Source organism: Lynx canadensis, chromosome B2 (assembly GCF_007474595.2).
Source record: "Lynx canadensis isolate LIC74 chromosome B2, mLynCan4.pri.v2, whole genome shotgun sequence".
Classification (NCBI taxonomy): Eukaryota; Metazoa; Chordata; class Mammalia; order Carnivora; family Felidae; genus Lynx; species Lynx canadensis.
In genome coordinates this window covers 67135191-67152563 of record NC_044307.1, presented here as the reverse complement: position 1 = coordinate 67152563, position 17373 = coordinate 67135191, and the positions used below count along the sequence as shown (strand labels likewise).

At 38.3% G+C, this 17373-nt stretch overlaps 1 protein-coding gene across 1 annotated transcript in view; it reads right to left on the bottom strand.

Moving 5' to 3' along the window:
* The window catches only part of CD109 (CD109 molecule), a 136072-nt gene that overhangs the window by 17456 nt on the left and 101243 nt on the right, over positions 1 to 17373 (bottom strand). The window contains exons 24-27 of the mRNA XM_030315851.2: positions 8516 to 8597; positions 6214 to 6442; positions 2784 to 2949; positions 827 to 1017 (exon numbers count right to left, since the gene is read on the bottom strand). Of these exons, the coding sequence (XP_030171711.1) occupies positions 827 to 1017; positions 2784 to 2949; positions 6214 to 6442; positions 8516 to 8597 (668 nt within the window). The remainder of the gene's footprint in view (positions 1 to 826; positions 1018 to 2783; positions 2950 to 6213; positions 6443 to 8515; positions 8598 to 17373) is intronic.

Here is a 17373-nt window from a genome sequence, read left to right as displayed (position 1 = left end):
ATGTTTAGGACACCCACTATGCATTCATCCACCTTCCTTGAGAGTGGAGCTCTCCTTTATTCATTTTTGAATGTCCTTGACCTACAGTACAGGAGAGGTGTGGAAAATATCCGCTGATTGAAGCTGAGTATCTACTGTATCAGTTACCATAGATGAAAGATGACCAACATAATGGGGAGCTAATTTATTCCATATACATATCAGATACGTTGTTTATATGTGATGAGAAAAAATTAAAATGAGTAACTCAGACCTTTGACTTAAGGTACCAAATTTTTTAATTGCCAATTTTATGAAGTCATGAAAAAAGCAATCATATACTTCCTTTAAAACATTACGTTGGGGCGCCTGGGTGGCGCAGTCAGTTAAGCGTCCAACTTCAGCCAGGTCACGATCTCGCGGTCCGTGAGTTCGAGCCCCGCGTCAGGCTCTGGGCTGAGGGCTCAGAGCCTGGAGCCTGTTTCCGATTCTGTTTCCCTCTCTCTCTGCCCCTCCCCCGTTCATGCTCTGTCTCTCTCTGTCCCAAAAATAAATAAACGTTGAAAAAAAAAAACAACATTGCGTATATATTTAAACTATTAATTAGTTTAAAAAATTAAAAACTATGGGGCGCCTGGGTGGTGCAGTCGGTTAAGCATCCGACTCTTGATCTTGGCTCAGGTCATGACTTCATGGTTCGTGAGTTCAAGCCCCACATCAGGCTCTGCACCAGAGTGCTTGGGATTGTGTCTCTCCTTCTCTCTGCCCCTCCCAGGCTTGTGTGTGTGCACTCTCTCTCAAAATAAATAAATAAACATTAAAAAAGTTAAAAACTATCATCACTCACCTGGGTAGATGCAAAACCTCCCAAGCTATTCCTTTGCCTGCTTAGCCACCTCATAATCGGGATTCCCTCGGAAACCTGATATTGCAGGAAGTGTGAAAGTAGCGCATAGGCTGCAATTTCAATATCCAGGGAGCGTGGCTGCCAGGATTCAGAAAGTTTAGACTCTGAAGACACCCAGAATTGCATGCCTCCTGCAAAAGACAAGTAATAATAGTCTGACCAACTGAACAAAAATTACATTTTATACCATTAAATATCCCTACAATGGTCCAAGTTCTACCTGACTATATATAAAAATATATATGTATATGTTTATGCCATGCAAATATATGTGTATTCACAAACACAGACACACATATAAACATTCACTTATATGTCACTTTCTAAACTATCATAACTTTTAAATTTTCATCTTTTTCCTCTTATATTTTAGAATGTTTTGATGAAAATAATTTCCCAAGAGAAATCCCACATGTTTGGCTCGAGACTAAACAGCTATAAATAAGAAAAAACATATACTCTAGAAGATTTCTGACCAGGCCATCCCAAAAATATTTTAGGATACATTAGAAAGAACCCTGTTCTGGGAATCTGCCATTAACCAGCTCTAATGTTCTAGGAAACCTCGCCTTTTTTTTCATTATCTGAAACTTGGTGTTATAAGTTCAAAATCCAAGGCCCCAAGAAAAAATGAAGGACTCTGGCCAACTTGACAATCTTCCTAGAAATATCCCTGCTGCCCCCAGAGGAACATCTTACTTGGTGCTCCCTACCCCTTTCAAATATTACTCTTTAGATGATGATTACACTTAGGTGGAATGTGAAATAACTACCACTTGTACAAGCAGAGAAGGAATACCAAGGACTTCCATCTCTGTGTAATAATCTATCCCCAGCACTGCAACAGGCAAAAAAAAAAAAAAAATAGTAAGAATTCATTTTAAGGTACCGCTAACAATAATGCAATATTTTTCACACTCTTAGAAATCACTTTCTGTAGTGTAGTGTGGAAAACACTTTCTACAATTATCCCTTCTTGAATTAACAGGGCTTTGAATCAGTAGACATTACCTAAAATTATTTCTGCCCACCCATCCCCATCTCTGTGTCTGTCTGTCTGTCTATCTACCTATCTCTCTCTCTGTCTCCCTCACACACCCACACCACTCCCTGGATCCCTGACCAAAGAGGCCATTTGGGAAGTAGCAACACCTGTACTTTTTGTCCTGTTGTAGTTCATTAAAACAAAAAGTCATCCAACTCACTAACAGCATTTTGTGGCATTCGCATTCTATGAGTTAGCATATTCATTCAAATTTTGAACATTTGCTAGGAGTTATTCCCATTTTACATCTAGGGAAACTGAAGCTTATAAAAGCAAGTAGCAGAACCAGAATTCAAACCCAAGTGTCTCCACAACCCAACATCCTACGGACCATTGAAGGCCACCCAACCAGAAATGGTATCAGAGAACTCAAAAGGTAACTGACATAGGGCAGAACATATCTAAAAGAAGGAAACAACCAAGCCCCGAATTCTCTAGAAAACTCAGGGAGAGCAGAAGCAGCCATGTCAGACCCATCTGATCTCATCTGCATTTCATTTTTCTTCCATTTCACAAATTTTTTTAACGTTTATTTATTTTTGAGAGACAGAGAGAGACAGAGCATGAGTAGGGGAGGGGCGGAGAGAGAGGGAGACACAGAATCCAAAGCAGGCTCCAGGCTCTGAGCTGTCAGCACAGGGCCTGATGCAGGGCTCAAACTCACGAACCATGAGATCATAGACTGAGCCAAAGTTGGACACTTAATCCACTGAGCCACCCAGGCACCCCTCTTCACATTCTGAAGATATAAATGTTATCAACTTCATATCTGGCTTACAAAACCTTTTCACATAATTTATATATTTCATAATGCATAGCAGTCTAACAATCTCAAATGACCCCATGCATTACCTTCTTGTTCTGCTCTCCAAGTCAGCATATTCAAAGCTTCCTTGGCTTTAGGGCTCCCCACAGATGACAGTGCATAAGTTATAAGAGCTAAAGTATAATTGTCTGAAATTCCTCTATTAAATTCAGACTCCAAAAAGTTGATAGACTCTTGTACATCAATATTAGGCTAGAAAAAAAAACCATATATTTTACTATTCAAAATAACCCATAACCACACATTTAAATGAAAAGTATTTTTAAACATTTATTCAAAAAATAATTTCAGTGTCTGTTAAGCCCCTAACTTTGTCCTAGGCAATAGGAATCAATGATGATCATTGACATTTAAATATTTGCTATTCATTTTGAAAATAACACTGCTTTTGAAAAAGAAATGCAGGAATCATACCCATTTATAATTGCAGAAAAAACAATAAGATATCTAAGAATAAACCTAACCAAAGAGGTGAAAGACCTGTACTCTGAAAACTATAAAACACTGATGAAAGAAATTGAAGATGACACAAACAAATGGAAAGACATTTCATGCTAAGGGACAGGAAGAACACATTTGTTAAAATGTCTATACTACCCAAAGAAATCTACACATTTAATACAACCCTCTCAAAATACCGCCAGCATTTTTCACAGAGCTAGAACAAACACTCCTAAAATTTGTATGGAACCACAAAAGACCCTGAATAGCCAAAGCAATCTTGAAAAACAAAAGCAGGGGCGCCTGGGTGGCTCAGCCGGTTAAGCGGCCGACTTCGGCTCAGGTCATGATCTCGCGGTCCGTGAGTTCGAGCCCCGAGTCAGGCTCTGTGCTGACAGCTCAGAGCCTGGAGCCTGTTTCAGATTCTGTGCCTCCCTCTCTCTGACCCTCCCCCATTCACGCTCTGTCTCTCTCTGTCTCAAAAATAAATAAACGTTAAAAAAAAATTTTTCTTTAAAAAGAAAAACAAAAGCAAAGCTTGAAGGCATCACAATTCCAGAATTCAAGTTATATTATGAAACTGTAGTAATCAAAACAGTATGGTAGTGGCACAAAAACAGACACACATACCAACAGAATAGAAAATCCAGAAATGAACTCACAACTACATGGTCAATTAATCTTTGATAAAGTAGGAAAGAATATCCCATAGGAAAAAGTCTCTTCAACAAATGGTGTTGGGAAAACTGGACAGCAACATGCAAAAGAATGAAACTGGACCACTTTCTTATGCCATTCACAAAAATAAATTCATAATTGATTAAAGACCTAAATATAAGACCTGAAACCATAAAACCCTAGAAGAGAACACAGGCCTCTTTGACACTGGCCATAGTAACTTCTTTCTAGGTATGTCTCCTGAAGGCAAGGGAAACAAAAGCAAAAATAAACTATTGGGAATACATCAAAATAAAAAGCTTCTGCACAGCAAAGAAAACAATCAACAAAACTAAAAGGCAAACCTATGGAATGAGAAAAGATATTTGCAGATTACATACCTGATAAAGGGTTAGTATCCAAAATATATAAAGAAATGATACAACTCAATACCCAAAAAGCAAATAATCCTATTAAAAATGGACAGAAGAGGGGCACCTGGTTGGCTTGGTCAGTGGATCATATGCCTCTTGATCTTGGGGCTATGAGTTTGAGCCCCATGTTGGGTGTAGCGATTACTTAAAAATAAAAAAAATAAATCTTTTTAAAAATGGGCAGAAGATATGAATAGACAGTTTTCTAAAGAAGACATACAGATGGCAATGGGTAAATCAAAAGATGCTCAACATCACTCATCATCAGGGAAATGTAAATCAGAACTACAATGAGATATCACCTCACACCTGTCAGAATGACTAAAATCAACAACACAAGAAACAGCAGGTGTTGGCGAGGATATGTAGAAACGGGAACCCTCTTGCACTGTTGGTGGGAATGCAAACTGGTACAGTCACTCTGGAGTTTCCTCAGAACATTAAAAATAGAACTACCCTACCATCCAGCAATTTCACTACTAGGCACTTACCCAAAGAATACAAAAATACTGATTCGAAGGGATACATGCACCCCAATGTTTATAGCAGCATTGTCTACAATAGTTAAATTATGAAAACAGCCCCAGTGTCCACCAACTGATGAATGGATAAAGAGATGTAGTACACATACAAACACACACACACACACACACTGCAATAGTACTCAGCCATAAAAAAGAATTAAATCTTGCCATTTGCAATGACATGGATGGAGCTAGAAAGTATTATGCTAAGCAAAATAAGAGAAAGACAAATACCATAGGATTGCACTCAAATGCAGAATTTAAAAAACAAAACAAATAAAAAAAATGAACAAAGGAGGTAAAAATGAGGGAGAGGCAAATGGACTCTTAACTATAGAGAACAAACTGATGGTTATCAGAGGGGAGGAGAATGGGGAGATGGGTGAAATAGGTGATGGGGACTAAAGCAGTACACTTGTGATGAGCACCAGGTGATGTATGGAAGTGTTGAATCACTAAATTCTACACCTGAAAGTAATATTACACTGTATGTTAAGTAACTGGAATTTAAATAAAAACAGAAAGAAAGGAAGGAAAGAAAAGAAAAAAAAATTAAAAAAAAAAAGAACACTGCTTTCCAGTTTTTATGAGTAAATAGGCACCATTCCCTAGAAGGAATAAGAAATAAAAAATAGAATTTTTTCTACCATTTAATATCATGAACTCAGATGACAGCACAAAATATAGCTTGAGAAAAATGTTACTCATATCTGATCTCAGGTGTTAAGGCTCTAAATTTAGGGGAAAGTTTATCTTCCATGTGCCTAGAACTGGACTAGGGAAATGGCAGGAGCTTACAACAGAGAATGGCTGTTTTCAATCATGTGAAATGCAGCTGGCATTAAGGCAATAAAGGCATCAATCACTGAGACAGCTCTGGAGCATAATTAAGCTCATTAACATAACTTTCCATGTATACACATTCTCATCCAGACATCCATGCCTATTTAACATGCTTTTTAGAGTGTCGGTGTACTATGTACTAAATTAGCAGACATGGTCGTTGCTCCATATTATTTTAGAAATTTAAAAAAATCCTTTGCAATCTAAATGTGCTAGAACACATTCCCAAATTCTGAAGAATTTTCTTTCCCCTAAGAAATTAACCTTTCCAATGATAAAATATGTATTGATTTACCTTACCAATATCAAGTACAAAAAGTTATATCAAAAAAAATTTTTAGAATTCTCTTTGTTATTCTGAAAGAGTGGGTTAATATTTTCATTTTCAGATTCTAAAATAAAGCCAGAAATGCAAAGCCAAAGGTGTCCAAATTCAGACCTCAAAAGTGATACACAATTGCAAAAGTCTTTAAGTTTCCAGACACACATTTGATCCATCAAGACCTACCTTCCTTGCGATTTTCCACCCATCATTTATTAAATTAAAGATTAAATACCTGATATTTTTTATAGCCCAGGAGAGAAGTCACAATATAAGCTGTAAGTGTCACTGGACTTTTATTGCCACCTTGAAGCTCACTATGGATCACTCTTCCTGGCTCCCAAAATTCACCATTGGATTTCTGACGTCCTTTGAGCCAAGTATATGTTCTGTGTAACACATTCTCATCAATATCTATGTAAGGATCAGCTTCAAGGAAACATCTTAAAACAAAAGCTGACAACCTAGGTGAGAAAGGAGAAAAAACATATAAAATACACTCTATGAAGTCCTCTAACAGTGAACGAGAAAATATCAACAATAACAACATATTTTCTACCAGAAGATTCACCAAAGGATGATCACTAAAGAAAGAACAAAGGTAAGAAAGACAACCAAGAAACAACATAAACATCTCAGCCCAGCTGGTGGATACATTTTCCACTTGAGTGTGGTCAAGAAATTCCAGGTCAACTCACAAAATACCAGATTTGGAAAGGAATTTAGAAATCATCTAATCCTGCCTTATTATTTTATAGATTGGGAATTCAACACTCCAGGAGAGTTGAAGAAATTGTCCAAGGTTATCATCTTTGGACTTTTCTAGGTATTTACCAAAGAAGATCCCACCACACACTTCACTCAGCCCTAAAGCCATGGATTAACTATACATAATTCACAGTCAAACCAGAGTACGTTAAACTAGCAAAAATGGATAGTTTCTCTCCTATGAGACAGGAGTCAGAACATTACAGCCTATGAACCAAATCTGTCTGGGCCAAATCTGGTCCTTGTGCCAAATCCAGCCCAGGGTCTATTTACGTGTGCCTCTCTTCCACCACCCTCCACCTGAGCATGGTTTTTAAAGGGAAGGAAGGAAGGAAGGAAGGAAGGAAGGAAGGAAGGAAGGAAGGAAGGAAGGAAGGAAGAAAACACCAGAGACTTTATGTGGCCTGCAATGCCTAACATATTTACTATCTGAGCCTTTATAGCAAAAGTTTGCCAATGCTTGCTACAGAACAATATTTCACCTAAATATTTAGATGAAAAGATCATCAAGCAATAAAACACTGAAACCTTTCTATTTATGGATCTATATCCTGATGCATGCCAAAAGAATATCTGGAGCAGATATGGTTCATCCTATGAAATGTTTAGTGTGATAAATATCACCAATATTCAGTAATATCTGGTCCTCTATTTTACTTTGAGTATGCAGAGAAATTCACCTCTTTGCCCTTTTGAAGTTAATCATGGCCATGTGACCAGCTCTGATAATGATAAACTGAGAAGAAATGTTGCACCCAGGTTGAAGCACCTGATTACCAGTGGTGGATACTCCAGCCTTCTCTTTCCAGGCTGCTGCAAGCCTGGAGCCTCCTGGTGAGATGGTGGCTGTTGAGTAGATTACAGAGCCCCCTGCCGACCCAAAGAAGAAATGCAGCCTGAGCAAGAAAAACCCGTGTTAAGGGATTTTAGGGGTGGTTGTTACCACAGTGTGCCTGATCTAACCTGACGGCTACAGTTAGTCAATCTTCTTCTGAGTGAAATGTAGAATTAACAATAGTTCAAGGAGAGAAAGTAATCATCCAAAATTAGCCACACATAGATTCCATTCTGGAGGAAACGTGGATGTTTATTACTTAATTCTATCACTGTTTTCCGCAAAAAAAAAAAAAATAATAATAATAATAATAATAATAACCTTAAAGAAACAACGTTGACTGTGTTAACACAAAATTTGTATTGATCATGTCTGATTAAGAAAAGAACTATGTTGGGGCACCTGGGTAGCTCAGTCAGCTGAGCATCCAACTCTTGATCATGGTTCAGGTCATGATCACAGGATGGTGGGATCAAGCCCTGTGTCAGGCTCCACACTGAGTGAGGGAGTATAGGAGCCTCTCTCCTCCCTCTGCCCTCCCTCTGCTTGAATGCTCTCTCTCTAATAAAAAACTTACAAAAAATAAAGAAAAGAACTATGTCACAATCACTCAGTATTTCTAACCCGTTTTTCTTGTCAATGACACGATCATTGTAAGTATTTTTATTGTTTTTCTCACCACAAAAAAAAAGGATGTATGACTTATCTTTTCTAAATAAAAACACTTTACTTATTATTGCTTTAAAACCATATTTTAAAAGGAAAATCTACTTTAAAGCCAGGCAACAGGAAAAGAAACCTACAAGCCTATATACACAGGGACACATCTGTCAATTTCATGGCCATTTTGAGAGCCCATTGGCTATTAACTGGCAATTAATTGGCTAATGAGAGCCCATTCATGGCAGATTTGTTCTGTTAGTAAAACACTTACCAAGTACTACCAGAAGGGTCATCATTCCCAAAAGCACTGAAAGAGCCATCTTCCCTCTGATAGAGAAGTTCTCTCTGATAACCTGAAGACACAAAAATAGATAATCAATGTATCACAACTTGAAATGAATGAGTTTCTAATCATGCCTCTATACTGAGGAAACATGAACAGAGAATGGGAAAGAAGATATCAAATTAAGAACTAATATTGAATACTTTCTACATTAAGTGCTGTGAGAGATTTAAAATATCAACACTTTTTAAGTAGAATGTGTAAAATAAGAACTGTGATAACCCCAAATTAAATTCAGAAGAATACTATAACAGAGACAACAATTCTAGCCATTTTAAAGCAAGCAAAATTAAAGGCCAAGTTTTATTTAACTCTGTAGTGTTGACTACAATAGTTTCCATGCTTAATCATATAAAACTCTTTGTACCTAAAGTATCATAATTAAAGTTTAAGGCTAAAATGAAAGGTAAAAATACTTTCAATTTTTAGGCCAACAATAGCAGGGGAAAATTGCTAAATAATCTAAGAGAATTGCTTTAAAATTTTTTGGCCATGGCCAACTGAGGTAAACCAAAGGACCAACTGGTGTACCAACCACCTCAATCCAAATTCTCATTATAAAAAAAAAAAAAGAAAGAAAAAAACATGGGGTGCCTGGGTTGTTCAGCCGGTTAAGTGTCTTTCACCTCAGGTCAGGATCTCATGGTTCATGAGTTTGAGCCCCACATAGGGCTTTGTGCAGACAACTGAGAGCTTTGGTTTCTCTCTCTCTCTCTCTCTCAAAAATAAATAAACGTTTTAAAAAATTAAAAAAACAAAAAACAAAAAAGAACCCAGCAGTGGTAATGGAGTCTCACTATACAAGTAAATCGAGGAGGGGGTTAAGGCTCATGCAGCTGCTTTAATAAAAGCAGATGATTCATATTCGCAAACAAATAGTGCAAATAAGGCAGATGTTTCATATTTGCAAAGCAATGCATGCAGGTCTCAAAGACCAGTGACTGAGAAATCATAGGCCAAACACTAAAAGATTCACCAAACAACCCACAACAAAGTAAGTTGCTAAAAATGAAATTAAAATAGCAGTAATTTATCCAAGATTCCACTACAGGCAGGTGATGTCACACAGGATGAACTTTGCAGCATGGTCACATAGAGCCTGGCAACCAGAAACATTTATAAAATGTTGAATTCAATCCCTCGTAAACTCCAGTAACAAAAAAAGTTTACTTTATGAATAACACATTTTAGAAGAATCAATAACTAGAATTATTCATATTTAACTAACAAAACATGAGCATTAATGGTTTAAAATTATAATCTGCTCTTGCCATGTCCCAAACTGCCCTCCCTTCTTGCCTTTCCCAAGACACCCAGATCTGAGTATCTGACTTAAGCTACAATAAGATAAAGAGTGTAAAAAACAAGACACTGTTTCATGGTGATCTTTAACACCTCTAGTAAAAGAAATATAAACAACATTTAGGTGATGTCAGAATTTTGCTTAATTTAAACAATGGGGTTATAATCTTGATATTTAAAACTGAAATACTACAGTACAATAATTAAATATCCAACCTTTATCCAACACTATGTGTCAGAAACTGTTCAAAGCCCTTTCAGATATTAACTTAGGTTAATTCTCACAACAACCCTATGATGGAGATGCTATCTAGAGGTAGCATCTTGAGGGATAATGACACTGGAACTCAGAACACGCCAAGTGCAAGGTCATACAGCTGGGAGGTATTGAAGCCAGAAATTAGCCAACTTCTATGACCGGACATAGCCAAGGTTTATGTGTCCAAAGCTGCTGTTTCCTGCTAGCTCACAGAACTCTTTCAGTGATTAATGTATGAAAAGTCCTCAGAACAGTACGTTTTACATGGCAAGCCCTCAATGAACAATAGGTATCACTCCATACTATGAGCATAGGATAAGGCTTTCTAACCATCCAATTTTTAAGAAAATATTTAACAAATTTAACCACAAAATTGTTCTAAACTTTTCCATGGCAAAACACACCATTAGCAAAGTTAAAAGATGATGAATTAGAAGAAAATATTTGCAACATGTAACACAGATAAATGGCTAATGTCCCTAATATTAACATATATATTTTATATATATCTTTATATATGATTACTACATATCTACACATATATTTACATAAAGTATATTTTAAGTTTAGAGAAAAAAAGTAAAAATCCTACAGAAAAAAATGGGACAAAAGAAAAAAACAATTTCACACACACACACAAAAAAGAGAGAGATGGACCTCAATATATGAGAAAATGTTCAACTTCGTAAGTGAAATGCAAATTAAAACTACATTGAGATACCATTTTTCACCCATCCTATTAGCAAAGATTCAAAAGTTTGACCACTCATTCCCTTGGGGAAGGCTGTAAGGAGACCAGTACCTCTTTCATTGCTAGAGGGAACTCAGAATGCACAACTGCTGTGTAAGGGAGTATCTATACCTTTTGACCCAATAATGCCACTTCTAAGATTCTACCCTGAAGATACACCTCCAACAATGCAAAAATATGTGCAGAAAATTATTCATTGCAGCATTATTTGTAATTGCAAAAATACTGGAAGTAGGTGCACCTGGGTGGCTCAGTTGGTTAGGCATCTTACTCTTGATTTCAGCTCAGGTCATGATCTCACAGTTCGTGAATTTGAGCGCCCCATTGGGCTCTGTGGCAGAAGCCTGAAGCCTGTTTGGGATTCTTTCTCTCTCTCCTCTCTCTCTCTGCCCCCCCCCATACATTCTATCCACCCACTTCCCTCTCTCTCTTTTTCTCTCTCTCCTTCCCTCCCTCCTTCCCTCCCTCCATCAAAATAAATAAATAAACTTTAAAAAAAAAAAAAAACCACTGGAACTACCTACATGCCCCTGAGTTGGAGACTGACTGAATAAACTGTAGAACATATTCAGTGGAGTCTATGCAATTGTGAAAAAAAGATGAGGAGTAGGTCTCTGAACTTATAAGAGTGATTTCCTGGATGCACTATTAAGTGAAAAAGACAAAGTCTAAAATAGCACGTATCATATACTACCTTTTGTGTAAGAAAAAGAGGAAATAAGAAAAAATATATATGTGTTCATTTCAGCAGAGAAAAAGAAACTAGAAATGAAGTTACCCACAAGGAGTTGGGAGAAGGGATACAAGAGGGAGAGATACCCCTTCACATATACCTTTTAGAATAAGTTTGACTTTTAGAAACATACTAATGTTCTACATATTCAAAAAAGAAAACAAGTAAGAATAGAAAAAAAATAATAGGCATTATTAACACTACTTTAGCTCACTTCAACATGTTTTAGTCTTCATAAACATTGAAAATAACATATCATATAATCTCTTTCTTTTTCAGAGGCAGAGTTCACAGAGAAGCAGAATAACTTTCTAGTGTTTACAAAGGAAATTAGCAAAAGAGTCCAAGACATTCTCCCTCAATTTCCAATTCAAGACTAAATCCACCAGATAGCAGAGTTTCACTGTGAACTTGATGTGACAGAGGAGGGGAGGAAAGGAGAAGGCAGGAGATGAGAGGAGGGAGGGATGGAAAGGAGAGGAGAAAGAAGAAAAGAAAATGTTCAGGACCCATCATCACTAAAGGAGGTGCCTCTGTGGGGAGAAGGACCAATTTCTAAAAACAGGACCATGTGCCTCCAAGCCCCCAAATCACGTCAACAACTGCAGTTCCAAGTATGAGTTATTGTAAAACCAGTCAGAGAGATGAGATCATGCAGATGAGATCAGTGCTTATGGAAATTACCCCTCAGGTGGCTGACCTCCAACAGTCCCCATTAATATCAACAACTAACACCATTCCTCTCCTAGGGGCAGCCAGCGCAGAGGAGGGGGAGGACTCACAGGCAATCTCTAGCTGTGGAGTATATTTCTTGAGCTGGCTTAGATGACCCTAGATTCCAAACCTCCAGCTCTGCTCCTATGGCAGAACAAAGAAGAGAATCAGAACCTAGAGAGAGGAACTTCTATGACTCTCCTCATAGGAATATCCTTTGAGGTTTCCTTCCTCACCTTAAACCAGCCATGCATCATCAGAGAACCCTCAGCTGCTTATCCTGAAGGACCCTGTTGACTTGGCTGGAATATTTACCATAAACACAACGATTCAACATTCAAGGGCAGTCAACTCAGTTAGAGACTTTTCGTGATAGGTAAAAAAGGCAAAACTATGGTCTTCTCTAAAAGTTTATGAGGAAATAGAAGTATTGCCCTAAGTTCCTAGTTTCATGAATAGCTCTTGAGTTAGAAAGCAATAGTTCAGTAGGAATTAGGAGATACTTCTCAAAACTAAAATACAGAAGAAGTCAAGAGTTGATAGGATAATGACCCAGGAACTATTATTTATAAAGGGCCAGACAAGATACATACTTACTGGGTCATGAATTTTCTTTGGAATGGCCATGAATGTAAAATATTTTTAATTTATCATAAGAAAGATGAAAACACTGTTCATAGAAACAAATAGAAAAAGACTCTAAACATAATGTGACTTGGTTTACCTCAAGTGTCAAAATTACATTTAAACAAAAGAAGTAAAATCAGCTCCTTGTAACTCTATCACTCACCTCCTCTGGTAAAAAGCTGATAAAAAACATTTTCTGTACTAAAAGAAAAGTAATCATCCTCAACACCCTTACTCTGTATGATACCGCACATGGAAAGTGCGAACTTACTTCCTGGATTGTTAGTTTTTCAGTGTCTTCACTATTGCCTCTAGCCGCTCTTGTGACGACCAGAAGCAGCATCAGAATTCTCAAACCTATTTTTCCCGTTTTTATGTCAATGGAAAAAATACGATGTGTTTTCAACTAGGCTTGGTCTGAGTCTACGCTTGAAAAATAGAGCCACAGGCACTATGATTTAAATATCTGAGGAAAACAAGTGGTTTAAATCTCTAATTCACAGGATCTCTAATCCTTATCAAAAACAGTTTTTGTTTTATGGTTCTATTTTTTCTTTCTGACAGCAAAAGAGACTTCATTCAATGATGTAGCTGTTGTTTTGAACAAAAAAACAATGGGTTAGGTTACAAGGCTCCTGGGCCAAGCATGATTTAAGTAAAACAATGCTCTGTTCATAAATGACATTTAAATAATATAATCATGACTCATGCCAAAGCCACTTTAATTTCTTGAAAAATAAAAACAACTACGGTATATTTAAAGGACTTTGGCAAATGTGATGGCAAAAGAAAAAACAGTCTCTGAAATGAGACACTGATTTCATAATGAAAATCATTATACCAAGAAGCTTTTGTCCACTACTTTGAAATACAATTCAGTTCAGCATGTGAAATAATGTGTTTGGGGGAACTCCACTGTGTTGACTTCCATCAGCCACTTCGCCAGCTCAAAAGGTGAGCTGAAGCCACGGGTCCCATTTCCTAGCTAAGAAGAACCTGCCAAGGCCAGGTAGAACCTTTAGTGTTTATAAACAATCACTGAATTATGGAAGTACTTGAGAGATGTTCTGGGCCCAATCTCCACTTTAGGATGATGAACATAAAGCTCAAAGAAATTAATATTGACAGTAATTCATTCATCCAGTCTGTATTTATGGAGTTGCCTATATAGTGACACAATGGTGAGAAGATTAAACACGGTGCCCACTGTCAGGGAGCTTACCTTCTAGTGAAGGAGACACACAGATAACAGGCAAACAAGATAATTTTAAATAATGTTAAATGTGGTGAAGAAGGGGCACCTGGGCAGTTCAGTTGGTTAAGCATCCAACTTCAGCTCAGGCGGTGATCTCACGATCTGTGGGTTCAAGCCCCGCATCAGGCTGACTGCTCAGAGCCTGGAGTCTGCTTCGGAGTCTGTGTCTCCCTCTGTCTCTGACCCTCCCCTGCTCGTGCTCTGTCTCTCTCTCGCTCTCTCAAAAATAAATAAACAGTAAAAAAAAATTTTTTTTGGAAGTGTGGTGAAGAAAATGAAATGGAGTCATATAAATGAGAGTTTCTAAATAAAAGAAAGGCCATTCTGAGGGAAATGCCACCCAAATGATGAGAAGGAGCTAAGCCATGGAAAGACCAGGGAAGAGGATCCCAGGAGAAGAAAGAGCAAGGTGAGAGACCCTGAAGCACCATGGGGCTGCGAGTGAGTGTTCCAAATGTAGCCAAGAGTGAGCCAAGGGAGGGCAGCCTCAGGCAAAGTGAGAGAGGGAGGCAAGGCCAGTTCACCCACTGGAGAACCCATTAAAGAATTTTAAGCAAGGAAGTGACATGATTTTAACATTTTCAAAACATCCGTTTTATTATACGGGGAGCCTGTATTGAAGGGGAATGGGCATAGCAGAGAGGCTTTCCAAAGGGAAGCCACTGGAGTTGTCCAGGCGAGCAGTGACAGTATTTGAATGGAAGGATTCACCACGGGATGGAGACAGTGGAAGAATTTCACATTTGCTTCTGAGGCAGATGGACAAGACTTACTTGCTGACTGTGGAACCTAACTCCCTGGTCAGATGCAACTAACTATACTATGCCTAAGAGTTATTGGGTGTTTACTGTGTTAAAGTATGAAAATGTTTTATTTAACCTTCAAAACAGCCCCATGAAGTGGGTATTTTATTAGCCCTGTCTTATGGGTGGGAAAACAAGGCTGGGGGAAACCAGCCTAACATTACAATCCATAAAGCATATAAAATATGGAATTATGTGGCATTTTCTAAAATATTTTGCTTTATTTCATTAAATTATCCCAAAGAATAGTACCAAATTATAAAGCAACAGTCTAGTTCCTATGTACTTTCTGCTTGAAGTCAGTCACACCACATTTTGAATACGTCAGAATCTTGTTTTCAAACAGTACAGAGTTAAATTATGACAATCCCAAATATTCTTCATCTCCTTTAATATAACCATTATGGAAATGTGTAAAATCTCATTTGTTTTTAGCATGGCACTGACTACCACAGGGAGCACTTGGTGCCACTTCCTAACCCTAATTATGATAGAACTTGAAAATATAAGCTCTTGTGTTTAAATACGAACGATCTACAAATACATGTATGAAGGAGGATAATTTAAAGTTTATTTATTTATTTTTGAGACAGCGTGAGAGAGAACAAGTAGGGGAGGGGCAGAGGGAGAAGGAGACAGAGAACCCCAAGCAGGCTCTGCACTGCCAGCACAAAGCCTGACACAGAGCTCGAACTCATGAACCATGAGATCATGACCTGAGCTGAAATCAGGAGTCAGACGCTAAACCAACTGAGCCACCAAGGTGCCCCTGAAGGAGGATAATTTTAAATGGGCAGCTCTGTCTGGAAAGAACCAATTGCTAGATCTTTGAGGACTTCCTGGAAGACCTAACCACATTTGAGGCCTGCAGGGCCTGTCTCTAATCTGAGGGAAAATATACCACTATCTCTTTCCCCCACAGCAGCACCCATGTCACACCCCGCTCTGATTCCAGTCCCTGGCCCTCCTCAGTTTATCCTCTCATGCAGCCTATGGCTCCTGACTCACAACCCTCTTCCTCTCTCTTAGCCCTTGTCTGTGCCAGCCTACCCCAGGGAGAGCTTTGGACACTGGCCAGCTTTTCCTCTTCGCTCCCACATCTTACAGCTCACTCTGGTCTAACCTGACACTTCAGATTCTAACCTTTGCTGTCTCCTTCCCTATAGGAGCCCACATTCCTCTCTCACTATTTTATCAGAAGCCCCATTGAGACCTCTTGCACATTGGCCATACTCAAGCATCTTGGCCAATTCCTGGACCTTTTCCATCCTAAGCTTACTGCTTTTAACAACCTAAGAACATTGCAAAGTAAAGTTATCCCCTATAGGTCTGAGGAAGAGCATGAATTCCAGAACCAGATCACCTGGGAGTAAACAGGGGTAAGTTATGTAACCATCCTGTGCCTCAGTTTCCTCATCTGTAAAATGGTAGAAGTGACAGTACACCCACCTCCTAGTGTTTTGGGAGGAAGTAAACGAAAACACTTGTAAAACATTTAAACAGGGTTAGTTATTACCATTATTACATAAAATTTTGTTCAGGATAAACACATCCCTACATAATGAGGGAACTTGGAAGAAAAGCTCACATCAAAATAGTGTCTTTAAGCTTTCTAATTCTTAACTGTGGAGAAGTTAACAAAACCTAACAGCTGGCCTCTATTTGCATTTAACCCATTCATTCTAAAAAAAAAAAAACAATAACAAAACACTTGGGAGTTTAAAAGGGTGGACTTGATTTTTTGATTATACTGAACAAGGATTTTTTTTAGCATTTTGCATAAACCACTCTAATCCTCACGAGTTTGATGGCAGCAGGTATCCCAAATTGTAACGAGAGATAAACTTAGCCACACAGAGATTTGGCTAGAAGTTCCCTAACATGGAAAAGCAAAAGCGAGACTGAAACTTTGGGTGGTTGGCTTCTGTAGTATTTGAGGAAATCAAATTTACATTATTCTTGTTAAAAATGTTTTTGTTGTTCTCGAAGTATGGACTGTAAGAGCATGGACTCTCAGGCCAGGCAAGGAGTTCAAATCCCATCTCCGCCACTCACTTGCTACGTGACCCTGGGAAAGTTACCTTTCCTGTGTCTCAGTTTCCTCATCTGTAAAAATAGGGGGACAATACTAACACTGTGAGCATTAAATGAGGTATTAGGTGCAAAGGGATTAGAACACTGCCTGGCACATATAAGCACTCAGCTAATGATAACTGTTGTTATTTGCAAGTTGCAGGCACAAAGCATCTGGTGTCTGGGAACAGACACCTCTCAAGGAGTCAGGGGAGAGTAATCCCCAGTGTGGTATTTTCTGAAGGGCCAGCAGGGCCTCCCCATGCAAA